A 22,467-nucleotide genomic window follows, 5' to 3' on the forward strand; every position below is an offset into this window, starting at 1 on the left:
TAGAGATGTATATTCTGGGCTAGCCTGTTTTATACCCCGGGGTATATTCCGGGGCTAGTCCAGTTTATACCCAGGGGTATAAAACAGGCTAGCCCACTTTAACCCCGGGTATAGTTTGGCGCGGGGGGGGGGGGGGGTATTTTGGGCTAGTACACCGGGTTTTAGCCTACTTGTGACAAAAGTGGGGCGAGATCAGTTTGGGTAATTTACAAACAAGCTACTTTTGTGGAAATTTTAATAGCTAAACCTTTATTCAAATAAGTATTTTTGTAAGGTGTGATGAGCAAAGTTTCCATAAATATATGCGTCATATCCGCAAACTGCCGCTTGGGTGTGGTTTGTATTGTCAAATATGCACCTAAAATCATGCAGTTTTGGGACACATTTTGGAATTAACACAATAATTTAAGTCAACATACCCTATTTAAAATTAGTCCGCTTTATAATCAGTGCGCGTACCTAGGGTATGGCAGGTATGGCACATGCCCTGGGCGCCACTTGAAGGGAGACGCCACTGAGCAGTTTCTATATATTAAAGTTATACAAGTCATCCTCGGATAGTGAAACAAAGAATTTTCTTCAGATGTATGATCTGTCTTTGATTATTGTCACAGTGCTAAACTTCAACTTTATAACAATACGGATTATATCTTTATTTTTACATGTGCATTAATTAGAATGAGTTAATTGGTAATCTGATGTCTGCCATAGTATCCACTTAGAGACATGCCAATCAAACCAATTAGTGTCAAGCACTAATTAAATATATTGCATACGGGTATTGCAGGCGTCTGAACGGGTACACCTTGACAACTGTATATTACATAGATACGTGCTTAGTATGCGTCTTATAAATAAGGATAAGTTACCCATGAAAGACACGCGTTTAATAAACGGAGATACCTTCATCAAAGGGGACGAGAATAACCGTATAGAATTAGGCCAAATAATTGAACTAAAAACAAACCCAAATCAGGGCAAACATGACAACCTCCAAGTACTGCCAGTCGCCTTATGCAACAAAAATAAAGAGGTAGAACGAAGGTCAGTAAGTCTCAAGCTTCACTATCAAACAGAAACTGAAGCAAAAAAAATCCACGAGTTACTCAAAACCGACCTCAACAGAGGAACGCCGAACAAAAACTGCCAAAAAAAACTAAACTTCATACAGCAGGAGAACCCAAACACCATCAGTGAAACCACAGCGGACATGATGGATGTTACCGTACCGGCCAACACTAATCAAACCAACAAATACGGGATTGAAGCTACCGCGTCCGCCATGACAGCTGTCAAAAAAACGAACCAGCAAGCCACGGCGAACCGACTCTCGACCCGTCCAAAAAAACTACTTACCCACAAGGGCAACAATGAATAACTAAACAAAAAATTAAAACTCCGACCAAAAACGGAAAAAATGCCAGCAACTTCCTGAAAGTAAATCAACCCAAAACGTCTAAACCAGTAACAAAGTCTAAAACCAATAAACCAACTGGAGCTACCACCAAAAAAGCAGATAATAACCCTCCCACCCATACCAACAAAGCCATACCCTCGCTACTATCAATCTCCTTCTCTAAGGCCACACCCCCACCGTCGCTCACCCCTGCCCCTGCCACCATTACCATCCAAAACCCCACCCCCTCCGATACCACCACCTACCCTGCTCTCACTGCCACCCCTATCACCCCCCCCAAATATCCACCCCTAATCCCCTCCCTTCCATCACCACCAACGACTCTACTCCCTCCACCACCCCAGCCCCAAACCCAACCTCCACCCTCTCCCACCCACCCACTACTGCCCCCAACCAAACCCCAGCAAGTCCCACCAGTTCCTCACCCCACCCTGCACCCCCCTCCCCACCCCATACCAACAAAGAAAACCCCACCCATCAGAAAAACACAACAGCCCAACCGCCCCATCAACCACCCCTCGGGATACCCATAACCACCAATACCCCAACCCAGCTACTAAATGGCTAATTAAACTATACCCCCTTTCAGCCCATGAAACCATCTCTAAACCGCCTACAATTCAACAACCCGCAACTCGATATTACCGACGTCACAACATGGACCAACGGATACGTGCTTATCACAGCGAAAACAAACAAAAGCAAATATATTTTCATCCAAAGCCGCCAATACCAACTTCTACCATACGAAATAAAACCTTCTAAATGTCACCACTGCCAGCAATGGGGCTATGGCGCCAATAAATGTAAACACCATAAGGAGCAGCCCACCTGCTACAGGTGCGGCCAAAAGCACCCCAGGAGCTCCCGCAATTCGCAATGCACCCGACCCATCCAATGTCCGAACTGTCTAAGCAGGCACATGGCCCACGATGACACATGCCACCACTATCAACGTGCGCTTAGACAGCTAAATAATAGGAGAGAGCAACCAAAACAACTAATAACAAGCTACCCAACACCAAAACCAGTTACAACCAATATAACCTATGCGGCCAAAGTAAAAACAAATGAACAAACCCAGATAACCGAGCTAAAAACACTAATTGAAATACTGGTAGTTGAAATGAATAACATTAAAAATAAACTTAACAACTAAAAAAGTAAAAAAAAAAAAAAAAAAAAAAAGTCAACTAGTAAACTAAAAATAGAAAATAATAATAAATATATATTAAATAAACTAATCAATTACGGGACTACAATATGGGAGACAAGTCTCCACACACCCATATTAATAAAAATAAATCTATAAGTAAAGGCCTTAGCGTTCTCCATTGGAACGCTAAAGGCCTCCACTCAATGGGACATGGTGCCGAACTCATTCAATTCATTAGCACCAATAACACCAAGCCAGATCAAGAAACTTGGCTAGGAACTGGCTCCAAAAAAAGTAATAATAAAATAACAACCAAAAAATTTAAAATGCCAGGCTATACAACTTACTATAAAAATAGAGAAAATAGCACTAGAGGTGGATTAGCCACACTCATTAAAAGTACCATCCCACATAGCGAAATTAAATACGAAGCCTTAAATACCAATCTGGAAGTCCTAGGACTTACGGTATTAAATAAAAAGATGCCTATAGACGTCATCAATGTATATAGCCCACCGGGAGCAGCCCATAAACAGCTAACTATAAACGACTACAATAAACTTATTAAACCAAATAATAACCTAATCCTAGTAGGAGACTTCAACAGCCATTGCCCACTGTGGGGAGGTCAGCACTCCGACACACAAGGAGACATACTAGAAGATTTCATTAACATAAACAACCTAGTATGTCTCAGCGATGGCAGCTCCACCTACTACCACGACCAACTAGCAACCTCATCTGCCATGGATCTTACCATAACCTCTAATAATATAGGGGCAAACGCCCAATGGGAGGTACTTGATACACTAAATAGTGACCACCTACCCATACTAACCAATTACAAAAGTAATATAGAATATATCGAACAAGAAAAATTCTTACCAAAATTCAAATTTAGTAAAGCCAACTGGGCAGGCTTTACAAGCGAATGTAGCCAAATCAAACTAGAAACTAATATAGATATCGATGAAGCGACCACTAAAATTACCAACGAAATAATTAAAATAGCGGAAAATAATATACCCAAAACCAAACAACCAACAAAAAATTCACCTGTCAGTTGGTGGACGGACGAAATTAAAACAAAATGCGGCTTCAGAAACAGGATGCGAAAACTCTTTAAAAAAACTGGTAAACCAGAATACCACACTAAATATAAAATAGCAAAAAACGAAATAGGCAAACTAATCATTGAAGCTAAACAGACCAGCTGGCAGACATTCTGTGGGGAAATTAATAACAGAACATCAATTAGGGAAATGTGGAAAAAGGTTCAAGCTATACAAGGACAACGCACGATCGCTACAGTCCTGCAAAAAAATAAAATAGTTACCACAAATAAATAAAAAGCAGATCTCCTAAGTCAAACATTTAGTAAAAACAGCAGCAACAAAAACTTCCCTAAAAAATTCTTTGATAAGCTTAAGAAAGATAACAACTTACCAACAAATGATACTATGATGGATAAACAACCTAACACGGATAATCTAGAATTTAATAAACCACTAACATTAATAGAACTAAAAGCGGCCATTAAAGCAAAAAAAAAGCACCGTCACAGGGCCAGATCAAATCAGCTATACTCTACTAAAACATATGCCAGATGTAACCCTAGAGGTAGTGTTATCGCTCTATAACAGAATCTGGGAAGAAGGCCAAATGCCCACAGCATGGAAGCATGCAGAGTGTTTCAGCCTCCCAAAGGCGGGAAAGGACCACTCCCTCCCGGGAAGTTATAGACCGATAACACTCACATCGCACATGTGCAAAACGCTAGAAACCATAATCAATAAAAGACTAAATAACTACTTACTAGAAAATAAACTAATCACAAATGTACAAAGCGGATTTAGAACTAAACACTCAACAATAGATCAGATAGTTAGACTCCAAAATAGCATAAATGACGCCTTCCGCAAGTCCAGTAAAGTACTAGCAATCTTTATAGATATAGAAAAAGCATTTGATATGGTATGGCGCCAGGGTCTACTCAATAAACTAAAAACTAACGGTATTAAAGGCAATATGTTCAACTTCATCAATAACTTTATACACGAGTCAAGAGTAAACGGACACTACTCACAAAAACCCGAAATAATAAATGGTATCCCACAAGGCTCGGTCCTATCACCAACCTTATTCAATACATTTATCAACGACATAACTAAAGCACTCGATGCTAAAAGTAAAATTAAATCAACCACTCCACTAAATACAGCACTCTTCGCTGATGACTGCGCCATTTGGCGCACAGGCAGAACAACCAAAAATCTATTTAGCCTAATGCAAAACGATATGAATAAATTAAATAAATGGGCCCAGGACTGGGGCATCAAACTATCAGAAACCAAAACAGTCTGTATGCTATTCAATAAAGTCAACTCAGCCGATAATCACCAAATAACTTCAAATAATAAACCAATCCCAAGAGTCAAAAAAATTTAATTCCTAGGAGTCACATTCGACTCAAAACTAACCTTTAGTGACCATATAAATAATATAATCAGACAATCTAAAAATACACTAAACCTACTAAGAGCAATCTCAGGCACCAGTTGGGGGGCGCAAACGGAAGCAATGCTTATGGTTTACAAAGCATGTTTACTCTCCAGGATAGATTATGGAGCCCAAGCCTACAGCTGCGCCGACCCAAAATTACTGCAAAAATTAGATGTTATCCAAAACCAAGCACTAAGAACAATAGCTAAAGTTCCACGTAATACTAGCGGCCAAAGCTTAGAAGTAGAATTTAACATCATGCCACTTAAATACCGCCGCAATATTCAACATCTTAATTACCACCTCAAAATCCGCTCGCTTAAGTTAGACCACCCAGTTCAGGAACTTACTCCTATAATAACTAAACCAGGACTAGAATTTAATAAAAACAAAAAACTCAATGACTCATTTGCCACTAGGGCTAATAAACTAGAAATAGAGGTAGGAATTGATAACATACCAGTGGCTCTATATCATATTAATCAGCCTATGGAGTGCCACACTCCATATCTAATTTAAAAAGCCACAGACGAAACACCATTTCCACCTTTTAAAAAAGTCCTGTTTGAAGCCGCAGCCAACGAAAATTACCCGGAGCACATCCATATATACACGGATGGCTAAAAAAAACCCAGATAATGGTAGGGTTGGCTTCACAATAGTAGAAGAAAAGATATCTAAACACTCCAAACTTGTTAAATATGCCAGGCTGTCAGACAACCTATCGGTCTACACAGCAGAACTGACAGCCATCTACGAGGCACTAATCTGGATCAGAAATAAACAATATCCTAAAAGTGTTATCTTCTCAGATAGCCTTAGCTCAATCCAATCTCTTCAAACTAATAAATCTACTAGGCCAGACATCTTAGCAGCTATCCACAATAAACTCCACGAATTAAACCAACTTAACCTAACAGTAGTATTCGAATGGGTCCCAGCTCATGTAGGAATAATTGGTAACGAAGTAGCCGACTATGGAGCAAAAACAGCACTCTCAATCACCAGTACGATTACCGCACTACCACTAGGAATAACAGAGCTAATGTCAAAAGCAAAAAAAACACTACATAAATCAATGGCAAGCAAACTGGGACCTTACAAATAATACATGGCACTATAACATCAAGCCACTAGTCAACTCAATAAGACCTAAATACAAAAACACCTTTGTGGATAAACTAATCACTAAAGTACGCCTAGGTAAATCTTCACAACTCAATAGCTGCTCATTTACCAAACTAAACCCAGAATGTGATTGTGGCACCCGGGAAGATATGAAACACTATCTCCTAGATTGCACGCTACATACCACACAAAGAAAACTAATGATAGAGTCAATAACCGAAGCCAACCATAATAAACAAATAACGCCTAACTTCCTACTAAACCCGGATAAACATCTAAAACATAAAACCTTCAAAGCAGTTTATCTATTCGTCCAGTCCACCAAACCAAAACTATAAAATAAACCAATAATAGGCACTCATAACCATTCACTAGTACGCCCCTAAGAAGGAACTGCTACCAATTCGAACTCTACTCGATGCTTTCCAACCTAGGGGCCAAAGGTGAATAGGGGAAATAAGAACCAATACAGTGTTAATAGATTATTCATAAGGATTGTTCAAAACCACTCGCTTGTAAGCCCTTACATAAGAGCTGCAACCAATTTGGAACTCGGACCCGATGCACTCTACTGCAAGTGGCCAAAGGTGGGGAGGTAGCGAACTTCCGAATAGATTAATGTACATATACTATGTTATGATTTTATTCTAAAATCGGGTTTGGCAAATTGGTCCAGTCCACCAAACCAAAACTATAAAATAAGCCAATAATAGGCACTCATAACCATTCACTAGTACGCCCCTAAGAAGGAACTGCTACCAATTCGAACTCTACTCGATGCTTTCCAACCTAGGGCCAAAGGTCAATAGGTGAAATAAGAACCAATACAGTGTTAATTGATTATTCATAGGGATTGTTCAAAACCACTCGCTTGTAAGCCCTTACATAAGAGCTGCAACCAATTTGGAACTCGGACCCGATGCACTCTACTGCAAGTGGCCAAAGGTGGGGAGGTAGCGAACTTCCGAATGTAAATATACTATGTTATGAATCTACTCTAAAAATCGAGTTTTTGCAAATTGGTACATAGCACTCCCAAATGGGATCGCAGCAAATCAATTGAATAAGGCGCTAACCATCCAACCAAAGCCAATATATCAAACAGGATAGGATCACTAATTATCAACCTCTCTTTTTACAGCTCGCCTAATGGTCCAAGCCAGCCAACCACGACCCAGAATAACCACATGTATATATCGCACATTTCATGTAATCGCACCATGCACTTTATTAATGATGAATAAAATTAGCAGACACGGTAAGTCACTTAGGGCACAGAAGGACAACTGGAAAACAGAAAACAGAAGATTGACCAAGTAAGACCAATATAGTATAAGGGCGCAAGCCCAACAAACCCCTTAGTATACAGTTACCAACATATAGATATAATTATTTCATTAATCTTTTGCGGGGGCGGGAAACAAAATTAATAGTACGCTGGAGTGGCTGACAGTTATGTGACTATTCATTACTAATAAGCTAACTATCTTTCTCTCCTTTCTCTCTCTCTTTCATTGACTGGTAAAATAAATATGTTAAGCACTAGGCTTTCTTAACCAATACATACACTACAAGGGCTCGCCCTTCAAATTAGATATTTAGAATAGACTAATTTCCCCCCACACCCCCCACCCCCCGCCATTGTGTTAACAAAACTACGCAGGGGGGGGGGTGGTCATGATGACCGTTGGAAACATTAGAATAGGGACGTAAGACAATAGGTACAACCTAAACACCAAACTAGGATTACACACAGACAACATGCTCACCGCAACAGCACACAGGATGCATTGACTAATGATAACAATGCATCCGCCCCACATTTTAATGGCCCAGCACGTGCTCTAATAAGGAACCGGACAAAAGAATACCGGTTCCGAGTACACAATTGCAATGCACCCGGGGGAGGCCGAACAAAAGAATATCGGCCGCCCCTACCCAATCCCCAAATACTTGCTGCTGGGAAATGTACTTGGTGTCACTGAGGAGGAAACTGAAGACCAAACACACATCAGCGCTTCGACCACTCCGGAACAAATCGCCTTGCCTGCCAGTGTCTACACAATTGCACGAGTCTCCTCGGGGTTGTCATGCCACGACCAGAAGAGGTCAGGTCCTTATCAGGACCCTACGGACAACCTAGGGAGACAACCAGCATCATAAAGGTCGATAAGTAACGAGCTACTCTCGACTCACTAACGAGCTACACTCGATTCAAAACCTATACTAGCTCAATCATTTACCTTTCGACCGACCGTTCAAAATTGCGCCAAAATTACTCAACAAAAACTGCGCACCATTTTCTCTTTGGCTTTAAAATGGCTCCACTCAAAATTCCATAGCACCACCACCACCACCACCCGCCTGCTACCGATTCAATCGGACTGCTGGTGCTCCCTTGCACCTGCCAGTGCAGGCGGTCCCTCCTCCCCCCCCCTCCTCCCCTCCCCACCTTTCCTGTCTTGGACAAAGGGGCCGGCCAAGGCCGGCTCTTGTGCCCACGACAGGCCTGCGCTACAACAGCTTGTTCTGAATGTGCACATAAAACCCTATGACCTGACCTGACCTGACCTGACCATGAAAGACAGACTCGGGGAGAACAGATACTGTTCACACGCCTTGAAGTTCTCTCACAAAGCACAAACTACTGGAAGATCCGAGAGACAGTTTTGTAGCATAAGCAATGTCAACTCTATCGGGAGACCTGTGTGTCATTCACCCAAGAGCTCTGACTTGTATATTATGTGTATCACCATGTTGTTAACTTATTAATTACGTTCATGTTTGGAAAGTACAATACAAGAAACTACATCACCAGCTTGAGATTTCTGTTGTTACTTCATTTAACATTCATTCGTAAATGACGCTGTGTTATTATCATAATTATTAGTCTAAATAATAAACATGTTACAATGCTTGCCATAGGCGCTATTTTCCGTAGATACACTGCTGTTTAGAATTATGACCCTTTTTGTAATTGCCTTGAGACTAAAAATACCTGTATCTTTGAAAGCTTTTGTCTTTATTTTTAAAGCATAGGTGGGCATTTAGGATGTCAGAGGCTGACATGCATAAATCTCAGCTGAAGATTCACAAATAAATGTGATCTTCTACCAATGGACGTTTTAGCACCATGGCGAACGATATGGCAACGACAGCGATCTATGGTAGCAACGCGTACCGGGGGTGGGGGCTCTCGTTCCCCAATAATTATAAATAAAACAATATTATTGCTTGTAAATCTTAAGGCAGAGATTAATTTTAGTTGTAGAATGCAGGAAATTGCATCTCAGGACATCTAGTTTTACTCTTCAGCATACCACTGAACAATTAGAAAATTTTCTTTGCGTCCTCGATCTCAGTCAGCGCTTATCCCCCCCCCCCCCCCCCCCCCCCCATGTCTACTTGCTTCTGCCGTGCCTGATTTGTTATTCCTTTCTTTTCCTGACTAGTCACGTCAAACACAATGACGTCATTCATTTCTTTTCATGTCAACTTATTTTCATGCTTATATCCAATTAAGGTTCAAGCATGCTGTCCTGGGCACACACCTCAGCTATCTGGGCTGTCTGTCCAGGACAGTGGGTTAGTTGTTTAATGTTTAGTGAGAGAGAAGAGGGTATAGTGGCCTTATACCTACCCAATGAGCCCTTAAGAACTCGATCTGGGTTGGAACCGGTAGCGGGCTGCGAACCCTGTACCTACCAGCCTGTAGTCCGATGGCCTAACCACTGCGCCACCGAGGCCGGCCTGACGTCATTATCCCTGCTAAGTCGCTGTTCAGCATCCGGTGACGTCATAAGTTTGTTGTGATGTCAACACATTTCTCCAGTTGTGAATTTCTGCTGCAGTTTTGACGTGTCATGTAGTGTGTATATCTCACATCCGTATAGTTTGATTGTGACAGTTCGTGCTCTCCCTCCGAGACGTAAGGTAGGTGGAACGAAAATATCAAGAGCTGTTAAATTAATAATATATGTCAAAAAGCACGGCTCGTAGAAACGATGTTCGAAGTGGGGTTCTGTTTCTTTTTTCTTCTTTTTTGGGTTTTTTTGTTTTTGTTGGGGTTTTTTTTTGGGGGGGAGGGCGGCAGGCACTCGACATAGATTTAAGTATTATTTATACATAAATGAAATGGTTGTATTTATTGGTAACTTTGATATATTTTCACAAAAAGTTCGATCCTTACTATATAAACGATAAATAGATAATTGAGAAATAAGAACATCGCACCAAACTGGCCGTACACTGGTGGCACCTATAAGTCTGCGCACCTATGCATTTGTATTATATTTTAAAGTTAAAATCTTTCTTTAAAAATATTTGTTTCACCGCCACAGTACAATGGAACAATAAACGTGTTACTACTGAAAGTTATTTTAATTTTAATGTTTTTTAACCTCAAGTAATGAGCGCATTTACTGGCCTGCATGAAGGCACATAAGTCTGCGCAGCAAACATTAAAACAACACACCACTTCTGTCGCTAATATTTACAGAAACAGTAACAAATAATGAATCTGACTTTTTGTAAGTTCTTAACAAATAACACTTTCTGTTATAGTCTGTTTCAGAAAAATTTAGATTTATGCAAATGAGATAAATATAAATGGTGTTCCATGTTCCTTAGTATGGACAACACAAAATGACAATATTAAAAAAGCCGATGTCAAAAATTTTGATCATTATCCAACAAACGTTGTCTGTTATTATCTGTGTAAATGAGCACAAATAGTGTTTGTTAGACATATAGGACAATCAATGATAATTTTGAAACAGACCATAGCTAAAAATTGGCCATGCTGTCAGTGCAAACTTCAAAGTCTGTGCAGCCATATTGCATTGTGTCACTCGGAAGGAAATTCAAAGTATGCTTAGATGTTTACGTTAACAGATAAAAATAAAACATTTATTTCATTTATGGATTCATAAATTACAATATGGTATGTATTGAAGCTTCTATGTAAACTTGTGTAACTTGATATACAAGGTTGATCATTACAACGTTGACAGACACGACGTGTTCACAGGTGATACAAAAACACGTTGATAGAGGCTGCCAAGAGTATACTTTTAGTGCATTAATTCAGTTTTTGTTCAGTCAGATTGTCATCTATCTGTTTTATACATATATTCACAATCAAGAATATTGTTGTTTTAATCATTGTTTTATGAATTAAATTAATGTTGTTTGTTTGTTTACAAACATACCTCAACACTTGTTTCAAGACGTACTGTAACGTAATTAATTAACATGCGCAGACTTTTGTACCACGCAGACTAAGGTGACATGAGTGTACCACAACCTTTGATATGCCAGTCACTGGCAGTGACGTTGCACTGGTTGGAACGAGAAAGCCCAATGAACCCACTGACGGGGATCGATCGACTATACGTCAAGCGTGCAATTTATCTCAGAACAATGTCCCGCTCGCTATTATTTAATGTCAGTCCCTCCCTTTTGTGAAATCTTTGAATTCGGTTTAAGAAAACCAGTCAAATCTAAGTAAAGAGATCAGGGTTTCCGATTGACAACGAAAATAAAATACGGAATTTACCGAGTGCATCGATACAGGTATTACAGGCGTCTTAACGGGTTCATTATGACAACTATATACAGAGTCGGATCTAGGGGTGGGGAGTGGGGGTCGATGGCAGGGGCCCGTGCCCCCCCCCTCCTAAATTTAGCGACAGTTATAATATTATTATATATTAAAAAAAATATATATATATATATATATATTTTTTTTTTTTTTTTTTTTTTTTTTTTTACGATACCCCTCCTAATCTCCCCCAAAGTTCCCGTGCCAGTCCGCCTCATGTCATTGGAGCTCCCCTAAATGGATTTTCTGTGTTTAGTGTGTGTCTTATAATTAAGTATTCGGGGAGAGACGTGTGTAAAGTAAAGTTTGTTTTATTTAACGACGCCAGTAGAGCACATTGAATTTTTATCTTATCATCAAACATATGGTCATTCTGACACTGGGGACCGGCCTCGGTGGGATCTTTTATTTGCGTTTCCCACAGGAAGGACAGCACAAACCATGGCCTTTGTTGAACCAGTTATGGATCACTGGTCGGTTCAAGTAGTTTACACCTACCCACTGAGCCTTGCGGAGCACTCGCTCAGGGTTTGGAGTCGGTATCTGGATTAAAAATCCCATGCCTCGACTGGGATCCGAACCCAGTAGCTACCAGCCTGTAGACCGATGGCCTAACTACGACGCCACCGAGGTTCTGTTCACACACATCCGAATAACATTAGGGCCTACTATAGCCAAGAGTTTTGTTTCATAATCATAATTCTTATTGTTGGAGTTAAAAATAACCTAGATTATGACTCCTGTTGTTGATTTATTTAAACAGAAACATCAAAAGGAAACATTACACGACGTAAATAGAAAAATAATTATTAATCCATTTAAACCATCAGCGCTTTAAGTATCATCAGATGGCTTATACATAGAGAATAATACATGAGTGACCGTTAGATACCATTTATCTCACAACGAGCTGTTTTAAAATGTATCTAATGAGTGAAAGCGAGTTTGATAAGTTTTTAAACAAAGATTTGTAATGTAAATGGTATCTGACGGGCACGAATATATTATTCTATTTCTTACATAACCTCAAAAACCAGATTTTAAGCAAATTAACTCGGGACACAAATATAATACTGACGTCATGCAAATAAAATCCGACGCAAATAAAATGTGCGTCGTTAAATAAACCATTCCTTCATGCAAATAAAACACACACACAAACACACACACACACACACACACACACACCACCACCACCACCACCACCACCACCAGCTATAATATTTACTGTGCTTCGTCATCTTAATTAAAAACCGGTCTGCTGACATTCACCCCTGTCAAAATAGTCTGCGTACCCACCCGCCTTACACTTTTCAAGTGACCAGACTGATAAACTAATTATATTAATTAAAAAAATAATTAATGGGGTTTTGCATCCCAGGCGCATGTCAGGGATTTTAGGGGGGGGGGGGGGGGAGGCTCCAGACTGTGGCGAGCGAAGTTTATAGGTGTGTCGAAACATGTCACCATAGAAAATGTATTTAAAAATGTATATAAAAGAAATATTGCTTGAACAGGGAAAGGGGGTGGGGGGTGGGGGGTCGATCCCCCAAACCCCACCTCCTGTACACGCGCCTCAATCCGTATTATAACATGTGCTGGTATGTCTGTTATGCTAGGGTCAAACTTCCAACAATCAGCAGAAAGTTGGCAACGTCCAGCTGTCACGACTTCTACGACTGTCCAGTTGTTAGTCTGATTCTCGTCGTATCACCCAGTAGTCGGAAGTTGGGGGAAATTACAATGCAACCGTCGAGTTGGCCAACTTAGTCGTAACAGTTGACAGTCTGAGCCTAGCATTGCACAACTATTCCTCTCTTCGGGAACGGAGGACGGGGCGTAGCCCAGTGGTAAAGCGCTCGCCTGATGCGCGATCGGTCTAGGATCGATCCCCGTCGGTGGGCCCATTGGGCTATTTCTTGTTCCAGCCAGTGCGCCACGACTGGTGTAACAAAGGCAGTGCTATGTACTATCCTGTATGTGGGATGGTGCATATAAAAGATCCCTTGCTGCTAATCGAAAAAGAGTAGCCCATGAAGTGGCGACAGCGAGTTTCCTCTCTATATATCTATGTGGTCCTTAACCGTATGTCCGACGCCATATAACCGTAAATAAAATGTGTTGAATGCGTCGTTAAATAAACCACTTTACTTCCTCTCTCGATATCTGTGTGGTCCTTAACCATATGTCCGACTCCATACAACCGTAAAGTGTTGAGTGCGTCGTTAAATAAAACATGTCCTTCCTCTTTAGGAACGGAACCTGTGTTGAGAGTCACAGAACCAAGACCAAGGTGTGACCATGTCGAAAGAGGACCAGCGGCAGGCGGTCGGGCTTGATGACGAGCCACAGTCGCTGCAGAACGTCGACGACGACACTCAGCAACAATTAGCAGGTGAAGACCACACACGCAGTCCTCGTCGTCTGACCCAAGCAACTGCTCTCGCTCGACAGCGCTCACGCAAAAATATTTCTGCATGGGCGAATTACCGCTCGCCTCACCACAAGTTGACATTGCTGATTTATTTTAATCAAAAATCGTAATATACAAACACCTAGCTCTACATCACATACATAATATAGAAACACTTTACTGTACATCACATACATAATATACAAACACCCTACTCTACATCACATACATAATATACAAACACCTTACTCTACATCACATACATACTATACAAACACCTTGCTCTACACCACATACATAATATACATCACATACATAATATACAAACACCTTACTCTACACCACATACATAATATACAAACACCTTGCTCTACACCACATACATAATATACATCACATACATAATATACAAACACCTTACTCTACACCACATACATAATATACATCACATACATAATATACAAACACCTTACTCTACACTACATACATAATATACATCACATACATAATATACAAAACCTTACTCTACACCACATACATAATATACACCACATACATAATATACAAACACCTTACTCTACATCACATACATAATATACATCACATACATAATATACAAACACCTTGCTCTACACCACATACATAATATACATCACATACATAATATACAAACACCTTGCTCTACACTACATACATAATATACAAACACCTTACTCTACATCACATACATAATATACATCACATACATAATATACAAACACCTTGCTCTACACCACATACATAAAACACAAACACCATTCTCTACACAACATACATAATATACAAACACCTTACTCTACACCACATACATAATACACAAACACCCTTCTCTACACCACATACATAATACACAAACACCTTACTCTACACCACATACATAATACACAAACACCATTCTCTACACCACATACATAATATACAAACACCTTACTCTACATCACATACATAATATACAAACACCTTGCTCTACATCAAATAGATAATATATAAACACCTTGCTCTACATCAAATACATAATATACAAACACCTTACTCTACATCACATACATAATATACAAACACCTTGCTCTACATCAAATACATAATATACAAACACCTTACTCTACACCACATACATAATACACAAACACCTTACTCTACATCACATACATAATATACAAACACCCTTCTCTACACCACATACATAATACACAAACACCCTACTCTACATCACATACATAATACACAAACACCTTACTCTACATCACATACATAATACACAAACACCTTACTCTACATCACATACATAATATACAAACACCTTGCTCTACATCACATACATAATACACAAACACCTTACTCTACATCACATACATAATACTCAAACACCATTCTCTACACCGCATACATAATATACAAACACCTTGCTCTACATCAAATAGATAATATATAAACACCTTGCTCTACATCACATACATAATATACAAACACCTTACTCTACATCACATACATAATACACAAACACCATTCTCTACATCACATACATAATATACAAACACCCTACTCTACATCACATACATAATACACAAACACCCTACTCTACATCACATACATAATACACAAACACCATTCTCTACACCACATACATAATACACAAACACCTTACTTTACACCACATACATAATACACAAACACCCTACTCTACATCACATACATAATATACAAACACCTTACTCTACATCACATGCATAATATACAAATACCTTACTCTACATCACATACATACACTACAAACACTTTACTGTACATCACATACATGATATAAATCACATACATAATATAGAAACACTTTACTGTACATCACATACATAATATACAAACACCTTAAGTGAGCTCCGTAGTCTATTGGATAAGCTGCTGGACAATCAAGCTGACGACAGTGGTTCAAATCCCGTCAAAGCTGGCTCACACATTAATTCATCTTTCTCATCTACCACCCTCTGCCTATCATTATGTCTCTTCTGAGCTGTCCACACCATCGCCTACCTGTCTCAACTTCCTCCACGGGTGCAGTCTCTGTGTATTTCCCTGCACCCACCTGGCATCCTCGTCCTCTGCCACTAATAAAGCTGGTCTGACTCACGGCACTAACTAACGACTGCCGGTAGTAGGGGTGCATAGTAGGTGGTTACAAGTGCCTCTTAACAATGCCAGAAGTAACTACTGAACACTCCCCGAAGTAGTCACCGGCCTCGGTGGCGTCGTGGCAGGCCATCGGTCTACAGGCTGGTAGGTACTGGGTTCGGATCCCAGTCGAGGCATGGGATTTTTAATCCAGATATCGACTCCAAACCTTGAGTGAGTGCTCCGCAAGGCTCAATGGGTAGGTGTAAACCACTTGCACCGACCAGTGATCCATAACTGGTTCAACAAAGGCCATGGTTTGTGCTATCCTGCCTGTGGGAAGCGCAAATAAAAGATCCCTTGCTGCCTGTCGTAAAAGAGTAGCCTATGTGGCGACAGCGGGTTTCCTCTAAAAAAATCTGTGTGGTCCTTAACCATATGTCTGACGCCATATAACCGTAAATAAAATGTGTTGAGTGCGTCGTTAAATAAAACACTTCTTTCTTTTCTTTCTTTCCCCGAAGTAGTCAGACTAAGCCCACAGCTAAAAGCTGATGGGGAATGGCAGGTGTGTAAATAAATAATAAAATTTTAAAACCCCCACCTAAATCTACATCACATACATAACTACACAATTAGTACGAGTAATCACGGTTTTTTGGGGGTTGGGTTGTTGTTTTTTTTGGGGGGAGGGGTGGGGGTTTGGGGGGGAGGATTGTTGTATGTTTGGGTTTTTTAATAATTTTAAAATTACGCGGTTTTTATTTGTTAAACTGTCTGAATGTGTTGGTGGTCCGGGTATGCATCTTTCCAATATATAAGTCTAATATTTTACCTCACCACCCCTTTAATATCTAACTACGGTCGAAGCACGCTGTCCTGCGCACACACCTGTGACGTGTTGTCACAATATACTTGTCAATCGTATGAAACATGACGTCAATGAAAAAACATCCTTGCTGTAACCATGGTAAACCATGTCGGCGTTCTCTAGTTTCCGTTCTGACAGTGAAGAGGAAATAATGATCCTCTCTGCTGTGGGATTGGCACTTGTTATATTTAGTGGCTATTATACTTACTTGGCAGGTTTATACCGGTTGCTTCATTAAAAGCAACGTGTATTGATAAGCTGTCCTAACGTTTTTGTCTTTATATAAATGACTGGACACGTCCCACAAAGAGTTGTGCCCCTGATACAACTTTATGAGCTGTTGGGTTTGTGCCGACGACAAGCGAACAGAGTTTTCCGTCATTACACTCAGAAGGTCGAGGTTATCTGTGCCATGATCTGATTGGTCAACGTCACCAAACGTCCGATTCAATCGTATGGAAATAGAACAGGTTCTAAACTTCGACTCGTACGAGTGACTCGGGCCGATTCAATCGTATGACATGCCACACGTTACGATGTGCTTGTTGGTGTGGCAATCCGAGTCACTCGTATCGTGTAGCAGGGCCTTTAATGAGAGAGAAGTCGGTGTAGTGTCCTAATGGCCCGATCACATTGGGCCGAATGCCATTCCGTTTGTTTTCCGAATAGGAATTTGGGTGTTCGGGGAGCGAACGGATCATATTCGGGAAGCATTCGGTGTGTTCTACGAGCATACTGGCTGTTCGGCTCCGTACGGATGCATACGGAACGGCATTCGGTAGCTCCAAAAATGTGTTGTGCATGTTCAAAATAATGTTCATCGACCATCCGAATGTGGCGTCCATGTGTATTCGGGAAGCATTCTAGGAGCATACGGCATGTACGGAAAACGTTCGGGAAGCATGCGTCTAGTTCTTGGTGCATCCGGAATGAAAATCTGGAGGTGCTGGGTTCCGTATGCTTTCCGAACACCCCGAATGGACCTAGAACATGACGAATGCTTTCCGAACGTTTTCAGTATCCTTTCCGGATTTTTTTTCATTTATGCCGCCGAATGTATAACGAATAGCCAGAACCCTTCCAGTATTCTTTCAGAACATTTTCCGAAATGCTTGTACACTTCCAGAATGCACAGTATGTTCCGTATGCTTTCCGAACACCCCGAATGGACATAGAACATGACGAACCCTTTCCGAACGCTTTCCGAACCCTTGCGTGAAAGCATGCGGAAAGAGTTCGGTCCATTCTAGGTCGATACGCCGTGTTCTGAAAGCATTCGGAAAGCATACGGAAAGCGTTCGGAAAGGAAACCTTTCGAAGTCAACATGCGGGAATTATTCGGTCTATTCTGAAAGCATTCTGAAACCATACTGAAAACATTCGGAAAACAAACGGAAAGCATTCGGTGATACATTGGGGAAAACACATTCGGAGGGACATTCGGCCAGTTTAAAAAATCACACCACTTTCGTATACGGAAAACAAACGGAAGCTCATTCGGGCCAGTGTGATCGCCCCATAACACCTAACAATTGAGTCCATAAAACCCACTACATGTGGGAGCCAGTACCCGGATAGGAACCCAGTAGCTACCAGCCTTAAGTCTGATAATACTATTATCATCATCGTCATCATCATCATCGTCGTCGTCGTCGTCGTCGTCATTATCATCGTCGTCATTATCGTCATCATCGTCGTCGTCATCATCATCATCGTCGTCGTCGTCATCATTATCATCATCGTCATCATCATTATCATCGTCGTCATTATCATCATCGTCGTCGTCATCATCATTATCATCGTCGTCGTCGTCGTCGTCATCGTCATTATCGACATTATTATCATTGTCGTCGTCATCATCATTATCATCATAATCATTTTTTATTTGTTATTATTTAGATACTCAACAGGAGATTAGCCCAGCTGAAAATGTTCAAGATGGCGACGACACACAGCAAGCTATAGGTGAATACGGTGTGCATTTTATTTCAGCTTATTTTCGTGTTAATATCCACTTAGGAGATAACCATATTGAGCTTTTAGATTTGCGGGTGTTATTGTCTATTTGATCCTGCAACTGTCCTTTTTGACCGAAGGCGTTAGCTTGAGGTCGAAAATTAAACATTTACAGGCATAAAAAAAACTCAATATTGTTATGTCCATTGTATACTGAAGACACTCGCCATCAGTTTACAATTAAGGTTCAAACATGGCTGTCCTGGGTACATACATCAGGTATCTGTTATCATCATCATCCACAACATCATCATCATTATCATCATCAACATCATCATCACCATCATCATTATCACCATCATCATTATCACCATCACCATCATTATTATTATTATTATTATTATTATTATTATTATTATATAATTATTATTCCATAATGATCTAAAATACATCTCAGAGGTTTTACTTTTTCAAACACAATCCCAAACCACATGCTGTCATATTTCCAGCAGACCATATTTTTTCATAGCAGTCTGTTGGTCTGCTATTTTGAAAACATAACAGCAGGCCATATTTGACTTCCTATTTAGAGTGCTGATATCCCAGTAAGGTTAAAACTCGTTGTCATGGGCACATATCTCAGCTATCTGTCGTCGTCGTCGTCATCATCATCATCATCATCACCATCATCATCACCATCATTATCACCATCATTATCATCATCATCATCATCATCACCATCACCATCACCATCATCATCATCATCATCACCATCATCACCAACAGCATCATTGTTATTTTTATTATTATTATTATTATTATTATTATTATTATTATTATTATATACTTATTAAAATCATCGTCATCAACATTTCAGTATTATTATCATCGTCAACATCTTCAATATTGTTATCATCATCCACATCATCATCATTATTGTTATTCAGATACTCAACAAGAGCTTAGCCAGGGTGTCGAAATTCAAGATGGCGACGACACACAGGAAGCCACAGGTGAATATTTAATTAAGTTTCAAACACGCTGTCCTAGGTACATTCTCTGGCTATTATTGTTGTTATTGTTGCTATCAGTATTATTGTTTATTATTTTTGTTGTTACAAAAAAAATGTATTATTATTATTATTATATTAACTATTTTAGTATTATAGTAGTAATATATTATTATTATTATTATTATTATTATTATTATTATTATTATTATTCTTGTTATTTTTAGTATTACTATTCTTATTATTAATAAAAAGTAATATTATTATTAGATATATAGATGTCTAGTTTAACGTGCCCATATACCACTAGGGTTTCGAACACGCCCATTCCAAGTTCTGCCTCCGATAAGAGTTGAAAATGGGTAGAATTTTGAAAATAGCAATTAGTAAAAAAGTTAATAGAATTAAAAAAAAAAAAAAAAAAAACGTTACAAGCCAAAAATAAAAAGAATTGACTGCTCGGCCGAATATTTATATAATTTGGAGCAATTCAGGACAGTCCAAAACTAAATAAGAGAAAGAAGAGAGGATCGGACTATTTAATAATATTAAAAAAGAAAGTAATTTCGACATAAAATTTTGAACGAAGGACTAAAAGTTTTATTATTAGACAACACTAAACAGTCAATTATTATTATTATTATTATTATTATTATTATTAGTATTATTAGACAACAATCAACAGTCAACAATAGGCGCGATGATACAGGATGATGAAGGAGCAGTCCAAGATGACGAAGGCTCACAAGCAGCATCGGGTAAATATAACGTACACACTGTCTTGTAGCTATATTACAGACAGGCTAACACAACATCGGGTAAATATAACGTACACACTGTCTTGTAGCTATATTACAGACAGGTTAATACAACACAGATGGCATCGGGTAAATATAACGTACACACTGTCTTGTAGCTATATTACAGACAGGCTAATACAACATCGGGTAAATATAACGTACACACTGTCTTGTAGCTATATTACAGACAGGCTAACACAACATCGGGTAAATATAACGTACACACTGTCTTGTAGCTATATTACAGACAGGCTAATACAACATCGGGTAAATATAACGTACACACTGTCTTGTAGCTATATTACAGACAGGCTAATACAACACAGATGGCATCGGGTAAATATAACGTACACACTGTCTTGTAGCTATATTACAGACAGGCTAATACAACACAGATGGCATATAGTAAATATAACGTACACACTGTCTTGTAGCTATATTACAGACAGGCTAACACAACATCGGGTAAATATAACGTACACACTGTCTTGTAGCTATATTACAGACAGGCTAACACAACACAGATGGCATCGGGTAAATATAACGTACACACTGTCTTGTAGCTATATTACAGACAGGCTAACACAACATCGGGTAAATATAACGTACACACTGTCTTGTAGCTATATTACAGACAGGCTAATACAACACAGATGGCATCGGGTAAATATAACGTACACACTGTCTTGTAGCTATATTACAGACAGGCTAATACAACACAGATGGGGTAAATATAACGTACACACTGTCTTGTAGCTATATTACAGACAGGCTAACACAACATCGGGTAAATATAACGTACACACTGTCTTGTAGCTATATTACAGACAGGCTAATACAACACAGATGGCATCGGGTAAATATAACGTACACACTGTCTTGTAGTTATATTACAGACAGGCTAACACAACATTGGGTAAATATAACGTACACACTGTCTTGTAGCTATATTACAGACAGGCTAACACAACATCGGGTAAATATAACGTACACACTGTCTTGTAGCTATATTACAGACAGGTTAATACAACACAGATGGCATCTGGTAAATATAACGTACACACTGTCTTGTAGCTATATTACAGACAGGCTAACACAACATCGGGTAAATATAACGTACACACTGTCTTGTAGCTATATTACAGACTGGCTAATACAACACATATAACATTGGGTAAATATAACGTACAGACTGTCCTGTAGGTATATTATAGACAGGCTAATACGACACAGAAAACGCAGGTAAATATAACGTACACACTGTCCTGTAGGTTTATTACAGACAGGCTAATACGACACAGAAAACGCTGGTAAATATAACGTACACACTGTCCTGTAGGTTCATTATAGGTAGGCTAATACAACACAGAAAACTCTGAAATCAAAAAAAAAAAGCGAGGAAAAAATATCACCGCCCCCTCCCCCCCCCCCCAAAAAAAAAAAAAAAAAAAAACATAAACAAAAACAAAG

General features: G+C 39.6%; 1 protein-coding gene across 2 annotated transcripts in view; it reads left to right on the forward strand.

Moving 5' to 3' along the window:
• The first annotated feature begins 9,897 nt into the window (after window positions 1–9,897).
• Window positions 9,898–22,467, forward strand: part of LOC121373318 — a 62,430-nt gene continuing 49,860 nt past the window's right edge. Inside the window, exons 1-5 of one of the 2 annotated variants that reach the window (XM_041499884.1) lie at window positions 9,898–10,136; window positions 14,059–14,200; window positions 19,131–19,205; window positions 20,135–20,200; window positions 20,860–20,955. In XM_041499884.1, the coding sequence (XP_041355818.1) occupies window positions 14,107–14,200; window positions 19,131–19,205; window positions 20,135–20,200; window positions 20,860–20,955 (331 nt within the window). In that variant the 5' untranslated portion in view covers window positions 9,898–10,136; window positions 14,059–14,106. The remainder of the gene's footprint in view (window positions 10,137–14,058; window positions 14,201–19,130; window positions 19,206–20,134; window positions 20,201–20,859; window positions 20,956–22,467) is intronic. The other variant, XM_041499885.1, reaches the window with a different exon arrangement.

Source organism: Gigantopelta aegis, chromosome 5, assembly GCF_016097555.1.
Source record: "Gigantopelta aegis isolate Gae_Host chromosome 5, Gae_host_genome, whole genome shotgun sequence".
NCBI lineage: Eukaryota > Metazoa > Mollusca > Gastropoda > Neomphalida > Peltospiridae > Gigantopelta > Gigantopelta aegis.